We start from the raw sequence: 15,889 nt of genomic DNA, 5'->3' as shown, positions 1-15,889 counted from the left end.
TCTGGAATGGCGGCCAAAGCAAGAAGGAGCATATGAATGTTTAGCATATCTGGTATGTAAATACCTTGCAATACTGGCAAAAGTGCCATGTGAACATCTGTTCTCACTTTCTGGTAACATTGTAAATAAGAAGCAGGCAGCATTATCTCCGTAAATGTAATCAAACTTGTTTGTCTTAGTGACTGGCTGAACAAGAAGTAGGACTTAGTGGACTTGTAGGCTCTAAAGTTTTACATTGTTTTGTTTTTGAGTGAAGTTATGTAACAAAAAAATCTATATTTGTAAGTTGCACTTTCATGATAAAGAGATTGCATTACAGTACTTGCCTGAGGTGAATTGAAAAATACTATTTCTTTTGTTTATCGTTTTTACAGTGCAAATATTTATAATAAAAATAATAATATAAAGAGAGTAGTGTACACTTTATATTTTGTGTTGTAATTGAAATCAATATATTTGAAAATGTAGAAAAACATCCAAAGATATTTAATATATTACAATTGGTATTCTGTTCCTTAACAGTGCCATTAATCGCAATTACATTTTTTGCGTTAATTGCTTGAGTTAACTGCAATTACTCGACAGCCCTAATTCAAAAATATAAAAAATAACTTGTTTTATTAGGAAAATACAATATTTTGCATGATCTATATCTATTATGACAATACATTAATCTGTGTGTATATGCAAAGCTCCCTGGTGAAGTAAGGCTATGTATTAGTCTAGAAGATACACACAATAAACTAACACGCGCACATGCAAGCTCTGAAGTGCAGGCGCATCTCATTCCCACCACATACATATTTCAAGTGGTTAGCACTCAGTGTGAACTCTGGGTCACTCAAACGGGAGGAGAAATGAATCACCAAAAATATCAGAAGCTTATCAGACTTTTCTCCTTGCTGGGTGTTGTGAATTTGCTCTCCAGAGTGCGTGTCCCCAAAACAGATTCCCACAATACTGTCAAGGTTGAATGTATCCCATTCCTATTGCATCTCACTCTGACCCATGGAGAAGTTGAGGGCTCCATAATTTTGTAAGCCCTGAAAGAAAGCACTTGAATTTAACCCTGTCAATGCTGGCATTTCCAAGAGTCTGTGCAGGAGGAAGGGGGCGAGTGTTGTATATAATGAGGATCCAGGCTCACTCAAGCCTAACGCTTGAGGGCTTGTTCAGTCCTGCTCATTGGGGCCGTAGATTTGGGAGAACCCACACCTAGGCTTTTGTACACATTCACATGTTTGTGAACAGTTCATATGTCAGACAAGCCTGCGCAGGAATGTCGCAACAGACCAATGGTCTCTCGAGTCCAGGAGCCAGGACTAGGAGGCAGTGCGGACCAATGGATAGAGTTCTATCCTCAGCCCTGCCACTGACTTGTTGCAAGACCTTGGGCAAGTTACTTCCCCTTTCCTGTACCTCAGTTTCCCCAAATTAAAATGAGTGAATGTCCACAATGTGAATAAAGGTTGCAAAATCAATGATGTTTCATTTTGCTATATCTGGATTCCACTGGGCTAACAGCCACCTTCCAGCTGGCACACAATTCTTCTTTCCAAAGGGTCTGGCTCTTCCATCCCCTCCTCTGCTCTGGCGGATGAGAAGCTGCAGTTACCTCACAGTAGGGAGGTTTAGGGATGATTACCTAGTCCCCTGCCGTTGCTTCAGCTGCTCCTCACTGGGAATGAACAGATGGCCTTCCTGAGCCCCCGTAGTTACCAGTGCTCCCTGGAAGTGCCTGCCATCACTTGCTGAGGTGAAAAGGAAGGGATCTTTGGCCAGATAAACTCTTAGTGAAACTCCATATACAGGGTGAACAGCACAAGGCTCACCCACCATTTTAGAGCACCTTGAGCCCCAAGGTGGCTCTCACTTGTACTGGGGGCTGAAATGGCCTCCAACATCCCCTAGGACTGGGGGATGGCAAGGATGGCATAAAGCCAGCTGTGCCCCCCTCACTGGGGTCCTGAGCTTAGCTCCTCTGATTGTTCCCAAGAGCTTTGGAGAGGAAGGAGGGCCCAGTTGTTAGGGTGTCGGCTTAGAACTGAGAAGACCCAGATTCAATTTCCTGCTTTGCCACAGATTTCCTGTCTGACTTGGGCAAGACACTCAGTCTCGCTGTACAGAAGGGGAACTGAGGCACAATGGAATTAACAGCACTGCCCTGGCCCTGTGGGAATGTCTACACCGCACCTGGGAGTGAGGCTCCCAGCCTGGGTCTATAGACTTGTGTATGTGGGGCTCATCCTAGCGTGCTAAAGAGAGCTGTGTAGTGGCTGGAGCTCAGGCTCTCAGGCATCTCCCTCAGGCTCAAGAGCCCAAGCCACGTCTATACAGCCGTTTGTAACGTGCCTTGTGTACCCGGGCTGGGAGGCTCACTCCCAGAGACAGTGCAGGTGCGCCCACAGGGGTGTTGTGAGGATAAATACATGACAGCCTGCGAAGTGCTATGAGATCTACCGATGAGAAATGCTATAGAAGAAGTAGGGATTATTAACTAACATGCAGCTAATTGTACTATTACAAGGGTGGATTCTGAAAAGCTCGACATGCCCCACCTTAGCGTCTTTGCTTCAAGACCCAGCCCCCACCTTACAATAGTGCCAAGATACAACAGCACTCACGCATGGGGCTGCAACGCCGCCCACACCAATTTGGCCTGGATGCTCCTCTGTCATGAGCGTCATCCAGCTGAGAACCCCATACCACTGAATTACTCTTATGACAGGAAGATCCCCTACTTTTGGGTGCCATACGACTGTCACAAAGCCTAGGTCTGCAGCAATAATCAGTAACATTCATTTCTAGAGGAGATAGCAGATGCAACTCCTGTTGCAAAGCTTGAACACAGTGTCTCAAGGAAGAGAAGAGGGGTTTATGATTTAACTGCGTCATTGGGAACGCTCGCCCAAATCCGCTGAGTAACCTGGATTACATGGAGTGGGAAACGTTTCTGTCAGGAGACAAAAACCCCAGAGGACACGACCATTAATTGAGCCAGTGTCCCCATGGCTTCAAATGTGCAGAAGTGTCAGCCAGAGCCAGCTCTCCTCTCCAGCCTGAGAGGGAGGGGACAGCAGCTGTTAATATAGCTTCTCACCTCAGCCACTGGGAGAGCACTTGGCAGAGGCAACGTTATTGCAGGTGTACTTTCTTCTGTGTTTTAAACGAACCTCCTCATTTACCTGCCAGGCCATGAATAAGCACCTTCTAGAGAAGCAACTAAACGGGCCCCGGCCTTGGCTGCCTGGACAGGTCTCCGCTGTAGGTCAGCTCACCACAACGCCGTTCAGGTGGTAACGGGAGCTCAGTGTGGGCTAGCCAGGAACTTCCCACGTGGCTGGAGGTGGGCCAGAAGCAGGAAGGCTGGAGTCCAGTTCAGACTGAGCTCCCCCAGCATGTGAGGTGTTATTTGGAGTACCGGGTCAGGGTTTCGCAACTGCACACCCAGGTACACACCCAGCCACCAGGCAGCTGAGCATCAGGCAGAGTGTCTCAACCCAGGCTGGCTAAACCAAGAGCAAGACAGCACAGCAACAGATACAAACCACTTATCCTCATGCAAAGGGGTTGCTCTACATGGAGGCTGAGGTTGCATGCGCCTCTTGAACCATCGGGATGTCCACAGCCCGGTCAAATGAATCCAACCCCCAAGGTCTCTGGCATGGTTTTAGGAGCCCGGGGGGTGAGGGGTGGGGGGGCGGGGATGGCAGTAAGTGGGAGGGAACAGCTTTCCCTCCTCTGAGGAAACCAAAGCTACGCAGTATTCCCCACCAACTCCCCCACCTCATCTCCTTGGCTGGTGTGGTGAGAGCTCCCCCTGCTGTTTCAATCTCCTGCCCCAGCTGTAAGGAAATCCAAATAAAGAGACTATTACAAAGGGATCAGGGCGTTGGTTTTGGGGGGGACCTGAATGTGGGCTGGGGATTCCTGAATAGACTCCAGCTGTGCACAGTCTCATTCTCTCTAGCTAAAGCTTTGGGCACTGAAATCACTGCCAACATCATTCTTTTGTATTTGCGTGATTTGCACAAACTCAGACGCTCTCTTCTGTTTACTGCAAAAGCCGTCTGGAACTAATTACCCATGGACCCTCCCTAGGATCCGCTGAGGAGGAAAGGTACAGAATGCAAATTTGTTGGCTTCCAATGTAGCCTTTCCAAGGGGCCCATTATTCATCCGCTACAGTGATTCGCTACAAGCAAGCATAGGAGAAACAGGTGTTCATAAATTATTTGAAAACAGGGCAATGGAAAGCAGTAAATAAAACAAAAGATGTCTAGGTTTTAATCTGGCGGTCTCAAAGCACTTTACGAAGAGGACCAGCATCTTTATCCCCAGTTTACAAATGGGGAAACTGAGACACAGAGGCACAAAGGGACTTGCCCAGAAAGCCAGTGGCAGGAGGAGGAATAGCTGAGCTTTCCAGAGTCCCAGTCCAGAGGCTCTAGATAATAAGACTTCACTTTCTTAGCCTGCTTTTCAGCTGGTGAACAGGTCTGATCACCAGTTCTGCTTTGCCATGGCAGGTAGACAGGAGGGGGGCCGGAAAACAAGATTTATATTTTGGGGGAAATGTCAAGGTTTCAACATTTGTTTCTATTCCAATGCAGAACAAAACTGAGACCTTCCAGATTTCTCAGGAAAAACCAGGGAGTGCCCATCCCAGAGCAGCCAGTAGCTCAGTGGCCAGGGCACTCATCTGGCATGTGCGAGACCCAGATTTAAGTCCCCACCTTGCCTCATTTGGAGCAGGGACCTGAGCCTTGGTCCCCACATCCCAGCTGACCACCAGCTCTGCTGCTGGAGCTGTTCCACTTGGGATAAATAATTACGGGATGGACTCCACAGCCCAGTGGTTAGGACACGCACTGTGTGGGACAGCCTGGTTCAAGTCACTGCTCCAGAGCAGGGATATGATCCTGAGTCTGCCACAACCCAGTGGAGTGCATCAGTCACTGGGCTATTCTGGGTCATGGCTCCCCCTCTCTTGACCCCCTGCCTGTCAGAGCTGGTGAATCAGTATTGTCCTACACACAATGGTCCATGGTGGAGTTCCCCACCAAGCCTACTAGGGAGCCCTACGCTCTCTGGGTGAAATTCACCTCTCTCTGCAAACAGACCTTTGTGCAGGGAGTTAAGTGAGAATTGGGGTGTCTGAATTCACAACCCCCCTCAACCTGCAGGCAGGCCCAGCCCTCTCATGCCCTGGAGATGCTGGGGGTTCCCAGCAGAAGTACAGATCTGATGGCCCCTTACTTGACCTACCCCCGTGGCTCTCTCCAAACCAGCCTGCTCTGAGCCAATGCATGGTGTGCAGTTGCAGCCAAGGTGACCCTTGCCAGACAGGCTCTCTGCCAGAGGCCACCCTGAGATGGATCAGGACAAAAAGTAAAGACAAATTCTGGGATTTGTAAACAAAACTGAAAATGGCCCCTGCTTTGGGCTTTATCCTGGTTTGTCCAGAACACTCAGCCAGTCTCTGCAGTGTCACAGACACTTGGCAGAGGCAGCAGCTTCAAAATTTGTACAAAGAAACAATTGCAAGAGTCAACCAAAGAACAGAGAATGTGTGTGCCCAGAACTCTGGAGAGTCCCAGAGGCCCAGCCTGATTCCTTCTAGATCTGGCCCTGGAAAGGTGTTCATAAATTATTTGAAAACAGGGAAACATAAAGCAGTAAATAAAACAAAAGATGTCTAGGTTTTAATCTGGTGGTCTCAAAACACTTTAAAAGGGGACCAGCATCTTTATCCCCAGGGGCTTTTTACACAGTCCTTTTCTTTCCCACCATGCTTGTCCCTTGTCATGGCTGCTATGGGGAACTACATTTTCCAGCCTTCTTTTACCTCCAGGTTCTGAGAGTCAGTGTCCCCCACCTTCCTGGAGGCAAAGGGAGGTCCAGCCTGCCCTGCCAATGAAACTCCAGCCTGGGCCCTAGTAGGGGTGGCAGGTTTGTAGAAATTTTGGTGGTGCCCAGAACCCACCCCCACCCAAACTCCACCCCCCACCTGCCCAAGGCTCTGGGAGGGAGTTTGGGTGGGGGAGGAGGTCTGGGGTGCAGGCCTTAGGCTGGGGCAGGGGACTGGGGTGCAGGGTGCAGGTTCTGGGAGGGAGTTTGGGGACGGGAGGGGGTGCAGGGCTATGGGGTGAGGGCTGTGGGGTGAGGCTGCAGATGAGGGGTTTGGAGTATTGGAGGGGCTCAGGACAAGAGTAGGGTTGTAGGGGGTGAGAGGTCTGTCTGGTGCTGGGAATGAGGGGTTTGGGTGTGGGAGGGACTCAGGGTGAGAGTAGGAGTGTGGGGGGTGAGGGCTCTGTCTGGGACTGGGGGGTCTTGGGGGGTTAGAGAGGCTCAGGGCTGGGGCAGAGGGTTGGAGTGCAGGGGGATGAGGGCTCTGCTGGGGCTGGAGATGAGGGGTTTGTGGTGTTGGAGAGGCTCAGGGCTTGGGCAGAGGGTTAGGGTGCAGGGGGATGAGGGCTCTGGCTGGGGCTGGAGATGAGGGCTTTGTGGTGTTAGAGAGGCCCAGGGCTGGGGCAGATGGTTGAGGGTGCGGTGGGGGGTGAAAGCTCTGGCTGGGGGGGTGGGCTCTGGGGTGGGGGAGGGCTGGGGATGAGTTTGGGGTGCAGGCAGGCTGCTACGGGACAGGGGCCAGAGAGGAGGACTCCCCCCATAGCGCAAGGAATTGTGAAAGTCACTGGAAGACAGGAGGAGAGAATTCTGCATTTATTGGCTCCAAGCACCTTCCTGTAGGCGAAGAGCATCATGGTGGGGAATGTGGGAACAGGAAGAGAACTTCTGTTTCTCTGAAATAGTTAGAAAGTGGCCCTTCAGGAGATTAAGCTGTGTATTGCTCAGATAAGTTAGCTCTGCACACAAGTGTAATGCAGCCTTCTTTAGGTGTGCCACTAAATTGCTTAGCAAAGAAATCTACTGCCCATACTCTGTATGGTGATTTTCAATCACAGGTAACTAGCAAATCAACCCCAATTCCCTCCAGAACAAAGCCTTGCACTGCTCCTGCAGGATGGCTATATCCCTGCCAAATTGGAACTTAAAATCCCCAGCCATTTTGACTTTAGGGCTGTTCAAAAAAAGGGGGGGGCGGCTGGATGAACACACATTTTTTTAATATCATGAAAACTATTTTCTTCTTTATCCTTAATTCCAAGACATTTGGGCTGTTTTTGCTTAACTTCCACCAGCATCCCCCAAAATTCCCTTGGGACAGAGACCAAGTCTGGAAAACTTCAGCCCAGAAATCGAAAAATTCAACAGTTATGGTTGAGTGAAAACAGGAGGTTTGGATGGAAACAATTCTGGGGCCTTAAATCTGATGGACTTTGGCCAGCGCTCTGTGATAAGTAATAATCCCAGTTACTTTCCCTGGGAGCTGGACCCCTTGGATAATGCCAGCCTGAGTGAAGAGGGAATGTGATTAAGACACAGGCGGGAAAGAGGCAACAGGGAAAATTTTCAAAAGTGTCTAAGTGACTTAGGAGCCTAAGTCTCACTGAAAATCACTGGTACTTAGGCTCCTGAGTCACCTACCTGCTTTTGAAAATCCCTGATGTTTTTAGAGCTGGTTATTTATGTGTTGACTAATTTATTCTAATGGCTTAGCCTATGGGCACATCACATTAATAAGAAACCAGACTTCATCCCCTGCTGTCTACTTTTGCTATGGATAGTAAACCCTAACCTGACCCTCCTTACTCACATATATAGCCCCATTCAAGTCAATGTGACAATTACCATGAGTAAAACAAGCAGGAGTTAGCTCTGAGCTACTCCCTGATCCAACTCCCTAGGGGGAAAAAAACCTCTCCAACATTGTCTCCTATTGTACGTCTAGCATTGATCCTGGAACTGCATTACATTTCCATCTAGCATTTCAGCCTGGCCTTCTTGCTTCTGTTATCCACAGAAATGTCAGTGGATTGCATAGAGTGCTGGGAGAGAATTTGCTCAAGCAATGAAAGAGCTGAGTAAGAGGCGATAAAGAAAAGTAACAAGTCCATTTAAGAAAACGAGTGGCTCAAGGTGCCTGCTGACCAGGCCCATACAGCCATCTTTAACATCCCTGTGAGCGTTATCATAATTCAACCCTTTTCCATGGAATGCATCCGATGCAGTGAGCTCTAGCTCATGAAAGCTTATGCTCAAATAAATGGGTTAGTCTCCAAGGTGCCACAAGTCCTTCTGTTCTTTTTGCATAATTAAACCAGTAACTGTTAAATGAATGAATAGATCATGTGGGGGCCACACTGGGAAGCAGGCGGTAATTGCACTGTTCTTTGTAGAAACACCTGAATACTCAAAGGATTAACTCATTACAAAAAACACCGTCTGGAGATACTTTCATCTTGCCCTGTACCTGTGTCTAATGAACCTTGACGCACAGACCATGCTGAGAACAGAATCTAGCCTGGAAAAAACCCAACCCATATAGGATGGGACATATTTCTGCCTTTTGCTGCCTTTTTAATGAGGATATTGACTGGAGGTGATGGTGACATCTGAAATATGCCAATTTTATTTACTGTGTGGGAGACCTAAATAACCAGAGACTTATGGGAATTGGAACCCCTATTTTCCTATTTACCTGATAAACAACTAATTCATTTCCCCCAGAACTTGTTCTTGGGATCTGCCCAACCATTTTTGCTGAAACTTTCCAAAAGAATTCAGCCTGAGGCAGACACCCAACACGGAAAACGTAGCTTGAATGGTTAAAGTCTGGCCAAGTTATAGGCAACTGAAAAGGGGGTTTTATCATGGGAAGCATTAGGCATCATTTACTCTAGGCATTGCTGCATCATGTGCCACCTATAATTGATGGGTCTGCAGTCACAGCACCAAGGATAAAAATTACAAGGACCCTGTGTCCTCATGGCACAAGCTGATCGCCTGCTGGGAGCAGGAAGGAATGTGCCCGGTCTCTTTATGGTGTAGTACTTTTTCACCATAGGAGGGCAACAGGAACAAGTGGGTCTCAGTCCTCCTCCTTCACTTTCATCAGCCTCTTCTCCTTTTCCATGACTTGCTATGTCTCTCTGTCCCGGCTAGTGCAGAAGGGTAGCGTGTGGTGCTGCTACCCATTGAGCCATCCTCCCTTCCACCCCAACGGAAACAAACTCAGGACTGTCTGACTGACACCTACTGTGAATGATTCTCTCTCCCCCTAGAGCTGAAGCAAATGGCTGTGGTGACAGCCCCATGGTGTAATTGCCCGCTGTTCACATGTTCTTCTGATTCTGATTGCCTTGTTTATGCCAGTGAGTGGGTAGCAGGTGTCAGAATCTTTTCGTGCGCAGCCGTATCCTGTATGCAGGGCTTCTATGAATGCAGGGATTTGCATATTTCTGCCTCTTGCTTCCTTTTTAATAAGGATATTGAAGGGAGCAATAGATGGCAGATGGAACTGAGGTCTGGAATTCTGTGCAGCTATGCCATGTGCTGCCTTGAATAGTTTTATTTCTGAGCAATCACTTCAAAGTTAACCATTTGCTTAATGGCAGGGAGAGTTGTCTGGTGGTTAAAGCATACGACTGGGAGCCAGGACTCCTGGGTTTTGTTCCTGGCATTGTCAGTGTGTGATAGTGGGCAAGTCACTTAAGGCCTGATTTTCCAAAATGTGCCCTAAATCTGGATGACTCCATTTTGGGCATTAAACTCAATGTCTCTGGAGCCCGATTTTCGAGGGGGACGAACACCAGCAACACCAACCCTCCTTGGCTGGTGGAGCTGGCCAGTGGCCCTGCTCCCCTAGCTCCTACACTTTTGTACAATGGAAGAAACCTTATATGAAGCATAACGACTTGGAAACACACATGTACATCTTCTCCATCTCTCACTCACTCACACACTTCTCCTCTCTGCCTCTCTCTCTCTCACACACACGCATTAATCTGCTGCATGCTGAGTCTGAACCGCTTCATGTGAAATGGAAAGAAAAACCCCTGGGAATTCCATCTCACCCTGCAGCTGTGAATGGAATAAGCCCCTGAGCACAGACTCAAGCCAATTTACACGCTTAAGATACAAAACGGGGCTGCTGATTCCCAGGGAGTGTTCCCATCCATTAGTCACAGAGGCTTTCTCACCGCTGTATTTAGCATGGAATGCTCTCTGCTGCAGACACTCTGCCATACAACACACAAGCAGGCAGGGCCTGGCCTGCGTGGCCTAGTTACGAGTCACAGATTTGCCTTCCAACCATGCAAAGGGAGCTTATAAGATAGAGCAAGAGGGGAAGCACATGCAACTGGACTAAAGCAAATGACTTGTAGCCAGGAATTCATCCAATGAATTTAGCCTCTTCTTCTGTTTGTGGATTGTCCTTAGCAGTTTGTAATTTTCTCAAAGCAGAGTCACTATCTCTGGATAGGTTTCAGAGTAACAGCCGTGTTAGTCTGTATTCGCAAGAAGAAAAGGAGTACTTGTGGCATCTTAGAGACTAACCAATTTATTTGAGCATAAGCTTTCGTGAGCTACAGCTCACTTCATCGGATGCGATGAAGTGAGCTGTAGCTCACGAAAGCTTATGCTCAAATAAATTGGTTAGTCTCTAAGATGCCACAAGTACTCATTTTCTATCTCTGGATACTTTCTGGGAATCAGGGTTGGATCTGCCCCTCATTCCATTCGATATTCAATACTCAAGCTGTGTTGGTTAGTTTTGAATGGACTCAGACCTCAGGTCACATGGTGTTGTCCCTACCCTAAGTGGACAAGGTAACTCTCAGAGTCAGATTTCAAGTGTGGAGATTTACGTTTACAACTTTGAAATTCTTTCTGCATTTTTTCCTCCTATTCACTCAAAATTCCTTGCTTCTCTAAACGTTCCTGCCAGCAAACTGGCTGCTTAGGGAAGCCTGTTAAAGATATTTTGGTGCCTAAAGATGCAGAAAGGCACTTAGGTGAGATTCTCCAAAGCACCTATGCTCCATTAGGTATCTGTAGGCACCTAAATACCTTTAACAATCAGCCCCTGGTCTCTTTGTAGAAAGCGAACATATAAGGATCATGCACTCGGACGAAGCATATTAATTTTAAAACTGGAACAAATACCTGTGACCATTCCTGGGTAGTATTCCTCCCTATGATAATACCTTGACTAGACGTATCCTTTCCACATGCAGTGAGACAGCCACAGGCATGCCTATGGTGCAGTTCCCTCTCTGTCAAGCCAGCCTTGTTCCTACTGGAGTGAGAGCAGAGCAGCAGCACCATGAGGTTATTACTCACATTGGTTGAATATGGGGGTCGTATTTTGGCTGCAATGCTTAGGGAATCCACAGGATTCCATTACTCCACAGTGATATCCCACCAGCCGGAGAGCCAGGCAATACACACAGCCATCTAGATAGCTCGCGAGCGCAACTCAGACCACTGCAAGCTACAGACATGGAGACTATTCTGCCTCGTAATGACTAGCAAGGAGCTGCTTTGCCGGAGGAAACTCAAACAAAGAGCACTTGTGATGGTAACTGTCCGGAAAGAGCCAGGGAACGCGGTGGGGCTCGGCAGGCTATTGGCACTGAGAATAGAGGGAAAACAGTAACAAGGAAAGCATAGTGAACATATAACGGGATCAAGAAAGGCAATGAAGGGATGATTCCTTGTCATGTACTGAGGGGCAGAGCTGGGCTAGAGGGAAAGGTTGGAGTCCTAACTAGGGTCAGTACCAGATCAGCTTGCTGGATAATTTTTAGTTTCTGTCCTGTCTCTTGTGGATAATATTGGACAGTGAGCTTCTGCCCTCCCACATAGATACCTGCAGAAAGGGTACAAACCTAGCTCAAGAATTACTGCCCATTGTCCTGGGCCACCCCAAGGCTAGTTAGTGGGAAGGCACAGCTCCTCTTGGGAGATGCAGTGGGCTGGAAATGCTTAGTGTCTAGTGTGTGCTCACTAGCAGGCACACACATGCCCTGGTTTCATAAAAAGGGACACTTACCAGCGCAAAAGATACACGAGTCTGCACGCACACACACAACTGAGGCCACGTTACCGCCTGTCCCTGCTGCAGGAGCACTCAAGAATAAAAATCCAAACAAGTCTCCTCAGCACCCACAAGCCAGAGACTCCATTAGCTAAACGCAGCCCTGTCTACTCCCCGGCACCTCTGTGCTTTCCAGACCCATGCAGGTACTAGGGCACGTTGCTGTGACTTTTACAAGCTGCTGTTTTTTCTTACCAGGATACCATGCAGCCCACAGGCTTTGCTGCATCCATCCAGCCCGTGCGCTACGGTCAGTTGAGCCCAGCAATAGCCTGTTTTTCACATTGTGACAAGGCTGCAGCCACCTCCGACTTCCTGCTTGTTCCTGTGTTGTACTCACCCCACCGCCTCTCAGAATTCCACGGGGACAGCAGGGACAGAACTCGGAGCTCTCTGCTCCAAACACACAGCTCCTGCCTCTCGGGCTCAGTTAGAATCCGCATGGGCTACTAGCAGTATAGGGCCTATGACATACAGCTGAAGAGTTTCAGTTCCATCCACTAGCGGGCAGTGGTGCATATACACACTAGCCAGTTAATTACATTATCATTAACACATTCATGCGAGGGCTGACATTCCCACCAAGGATCTGAGGGCACAAAAGCACTCATTACAAAGACCCAGGTTTCACTGCGGCAATGTGTTCTCTCCTCCCCACACTGTGGGTCCTAGATTTTGAAAGGCCCCATCCTTACCAGTTTGGTTTTGTCCATGGCAGCTAAGACAGCAGTGTTCAGGGCTTCCAGAGCAGAAAGCACATGTCTGTATTCTCCCAGGTGTTCCGAGAAATAATCTGGAGTGGGACAGACAATCAAGATTAGATTTCAAAGCAATTCCGTCAAGGCCTGTCTCCATCCTGCTATTTCCTAGGAAACCTGCTGCCGGGATGTTATTTTGTCCTGTGCCCTCACCTGGAATGGCAGCTGAGGATCATTTTCTACACAGCAGGCATTTGCAGTGCCAGACATAATGAAACAAGATCAAAACTGCTGTCTGCTAACTCATGTTAATCGCATTGAAATCAGCGCAATGACTCCAGATGGACACCCATGGAATAAAGCAAAACGCCCTTTCCTTCCCAGGGATCAAAATGTCCCACCCAGGGGCAAACTCCATGCTTTCCAACTTGCAGAGTTCCTGCAACATCATCCTGTCACAACTGGATGAGATGCACAAATAGGAACGGCCAGACTGGCTCAGACCCGAGTGTCCTGTCTCTGCCAGTGATCCTGCAAAGCAAGAAACCTGGGCAATTCTGAAACAATCTTCCCGGACTAATTCATTTAGAAGTACCGAACTGGCGGCCCTACTTACCACACAACTTCTCTGTCTCTAAGTTGCTGCAAGAAACAGAAAAACAAACTCTGGTTAGAGGATGGGTCAGGTCTCAAGAGAAACAGCTGCTGCAAAGGGCCAGCTGAGAACTGCGGACGCGAGGCCCTAATGAACTCTCTAGTTCACATGCTGTTCATCAGCATGTTTTTAAAAGCTCTACTTAAAAAACAGATGAGTTATACAAGGGTTCAGCAGGGGCCTGATTCTGAGAGTGGTTCGACCCCTGCTGCTCCCAGCTACCTCCAAGGCAGCAGCAGGAGCTCAGGAGCCATGGATCAGGTTGCAATGTGTTAACTTTGTCCTGGTTTTCTATGCAAGCCAATCGCTCTGGTTCTCAGGGTGAAATTTCGAATGGTAACCCAGGAGGTGGCGGGTTCAAAGGGCCAGGTTTTAACGTCTCCCACGGCAAATCCCCCACTGGCAATTCCCCCACTCACGTACTAGCTCTCTTACTAGTAGTTACGCTGACAGACTCTAGTCGGCAGCCAGAATCAAACCTGGGACCTCTGGAGCTTAATGCGTCATGAGCTAAAAGACACATCTCGCTTAGCCAGGGCTGTAGCAGGCTCATCATGCTTTAGGTGGCCTAGCTGCCACTAGAGGGGGACAGCACACCACACCGAAGAGGCAGAGGTTACAGGGCTGAGCTGTGCTGAGTACAAACCTGCTTGAATCACGCCCCAGCATGTAATGTACACATAGCTTGTCCAAACCTCACCTCCAGCAGCGCTGCTGGCCCCTCCCGGCCCCTTCCTGCCGAGGAGAGCATCTCTCAGGTTTTAGTATCCTCTTTCACCCTGTGTTCAGCCTGGGAGGAATACACTTCACTAGCCTAGCTGGAGACAGGCAGGAGGTATTCCCCAATGAACAGCTTCCCCACTGTTTCCCCAAGAGCCCTTGGCATGCGTCTTCTCTTTGCCATTCCCTGCTGGTGTCCCAATTACCACCCCCTCTGATTTCACCCTGTGCAGCAGGCAGGGTGATACCATGCAGCGCATGGAGGTACACACAGCATTTATGACAAAATCTTACCGCTATTTAACTCTTTGCCTATGGGGAGACAGGAGCTCATGGCGAGCCTGGGTCCCCCCATTCTGGCCCCTTCATCTCCCAGGCAGATAATGCCTCCTCCCTCCCATCTCTTCCCCTCCTCTCCTCTCCTCTCCTCTCCTCTGTCCTCTGCAGAGGAAACATGCTGGCGGGGCGCTAGCAGGGAAGCATTGAAAGCAGAGAGGTGACAGTCAACCCACTGCCTACCCTCAGTGCAAGTGATACAGGGAGGAGTCACTGCAGAGGAAAATCCTGCTCAGTCCTGCATGCATGAAAGAGTCAGTAGTTGGAGCTGGAATAGGGGAATGTTGCAGGGAATCCAAGGCAACCACTGATATTTTCTTATTTTCAATATTGCCAATAAATAAAACTAAGGCAAGAGCTTCTGTCCCCAGCCAGGCACTGTCCAGACCACTGCGGGGGTGGGAGGGCAGACCCCATAGTTTGTGAGAGACCACTGTAAAGAGGATCTAGAACCTGGGGGAAAGGTTCTAAAGTGGTACTGTGCACCCGTGTGTTGGCACATGCGTGTGTGTCTGTGTCTGAGTTGCAGGGAAAGAAAGGCACCTCCTTTCTCTGCTGTCCATAAATGAGTGTCTTCTTTGTCCTATTTTGAATCTAGAGTAAATTTATGCTAAGAGGCCTCTCCAGACCAAACCAACGGAAATGCAAAGCTGAGTGAAATGCTCCATTAAAAAAATTAGATTAGTGGAAATAATGAGACAAACACAGACTGGTTGGTTATATTTTCTGAGAATTAATTTCATGTCAGAATTCCTCTGCTGATTGCTGACTTACGTGGTTTGTTTAAAGAGAGAGACAGTCAGGCGGTAATATTGCCATCAGATTGCTTTTAGCAGCTACTGTTGTGAGGCTAAACAAATAAAACAATAACAATAACAATTACTTTCTTCATCTCGTGGTGTAGGATGTTTTCCAAAGTATCCCAAAGTACTTTGCAAACTATTATACACAGGGCTGGTAGCACCACTTGTTATTAAGATTGCCCAACACTACCCATTATAAGGCCCAGTTTTCAGCTGCATGTAATTTTGCCAAATTTTAACCATTTGGGCTGAACTATGTTGAGAAATTTCAGCTAAAATGATTCAGCCGTTTCTGAGAACAAGGCTAGGGAAAAACGCAGCTATGCTGGGGGTTGGGCGAAGCCTCGTTGAAGCTAATGGATGTAACGGTTGCCCTTCATTAAGGGCAAATATGAAAAGCAACTGAGCGCCTTTATGGAATAAACGGCTGAAACAGTAGCATCTATTTCCAAAATACAGGCCACATGGAAGGCTGGAGTAGGAGCTGAATCATGCAATCTGAGGAGGTTTTCCCTGGGGTCTGAATGCAAATGCAGGGGCTGGGTATAGAAACACTACAGAAAGATACAGAGAAGGTAGAAAAAAGATGAGGACAATCAAAGACAGACTTATAGCATGACCCTGAGGAAAAGCTAAGAAAGAAATCTTTTGGGCAGAGTGCTGGCTGGAGAGA

The 15,889-nt window shown here is 48.2% G+C and overlaps 1 protein-coding gene across 1 annotated transcript in view; it reads right to left on the bottom strand.

Annotated features, from left to right (window-relative positions):
- NECAB3 (N-terminal EF-hand calcium binding protein 3) overlaps nt 1-15,889 on the bottom strand; it is a 108,283-nt gene that overhangs the window by 34,362 nt on the left and 58,032 nt on the right. Inside the window, exons 4-5 of the mRNA XM_077832281.1 lie at nt 13,319-13,344; nt 12,700-12,797 (exon numbers count right to left, since the gene is read on the bottom strand). Of these exons, the coding sequence (XP_077688407.1) occupies nt 12,700-12,797; nt 13,319-13,344 (124 nt within the window). The remainder of the gene's footprint in view (nt 1-12,699; nt 12,798-13,318; nt 13,345-15,889) is intronic.

The sequence above is a fragment of the Eretmochelys imbricata genome, chromosome 13 (assembly GCF_965152235.1).
Source record: "Eretmochelys imbricata isolate rEreImb1 chromosome 13, rEreImb1.hap1, whole genome shotgun sequence".
Classification (NCBI taxonomy): domain Eukaryota; kingdom Metazoa; phylum Chordata; order Testudines; family Cheloniidae; genus Eretmochelys; species Eretmochelys imbricata.
Note: the sequence above shows the minus strand (reverse complement) of the source record. Positions and strands in the feature narration are given on the sequence as shown.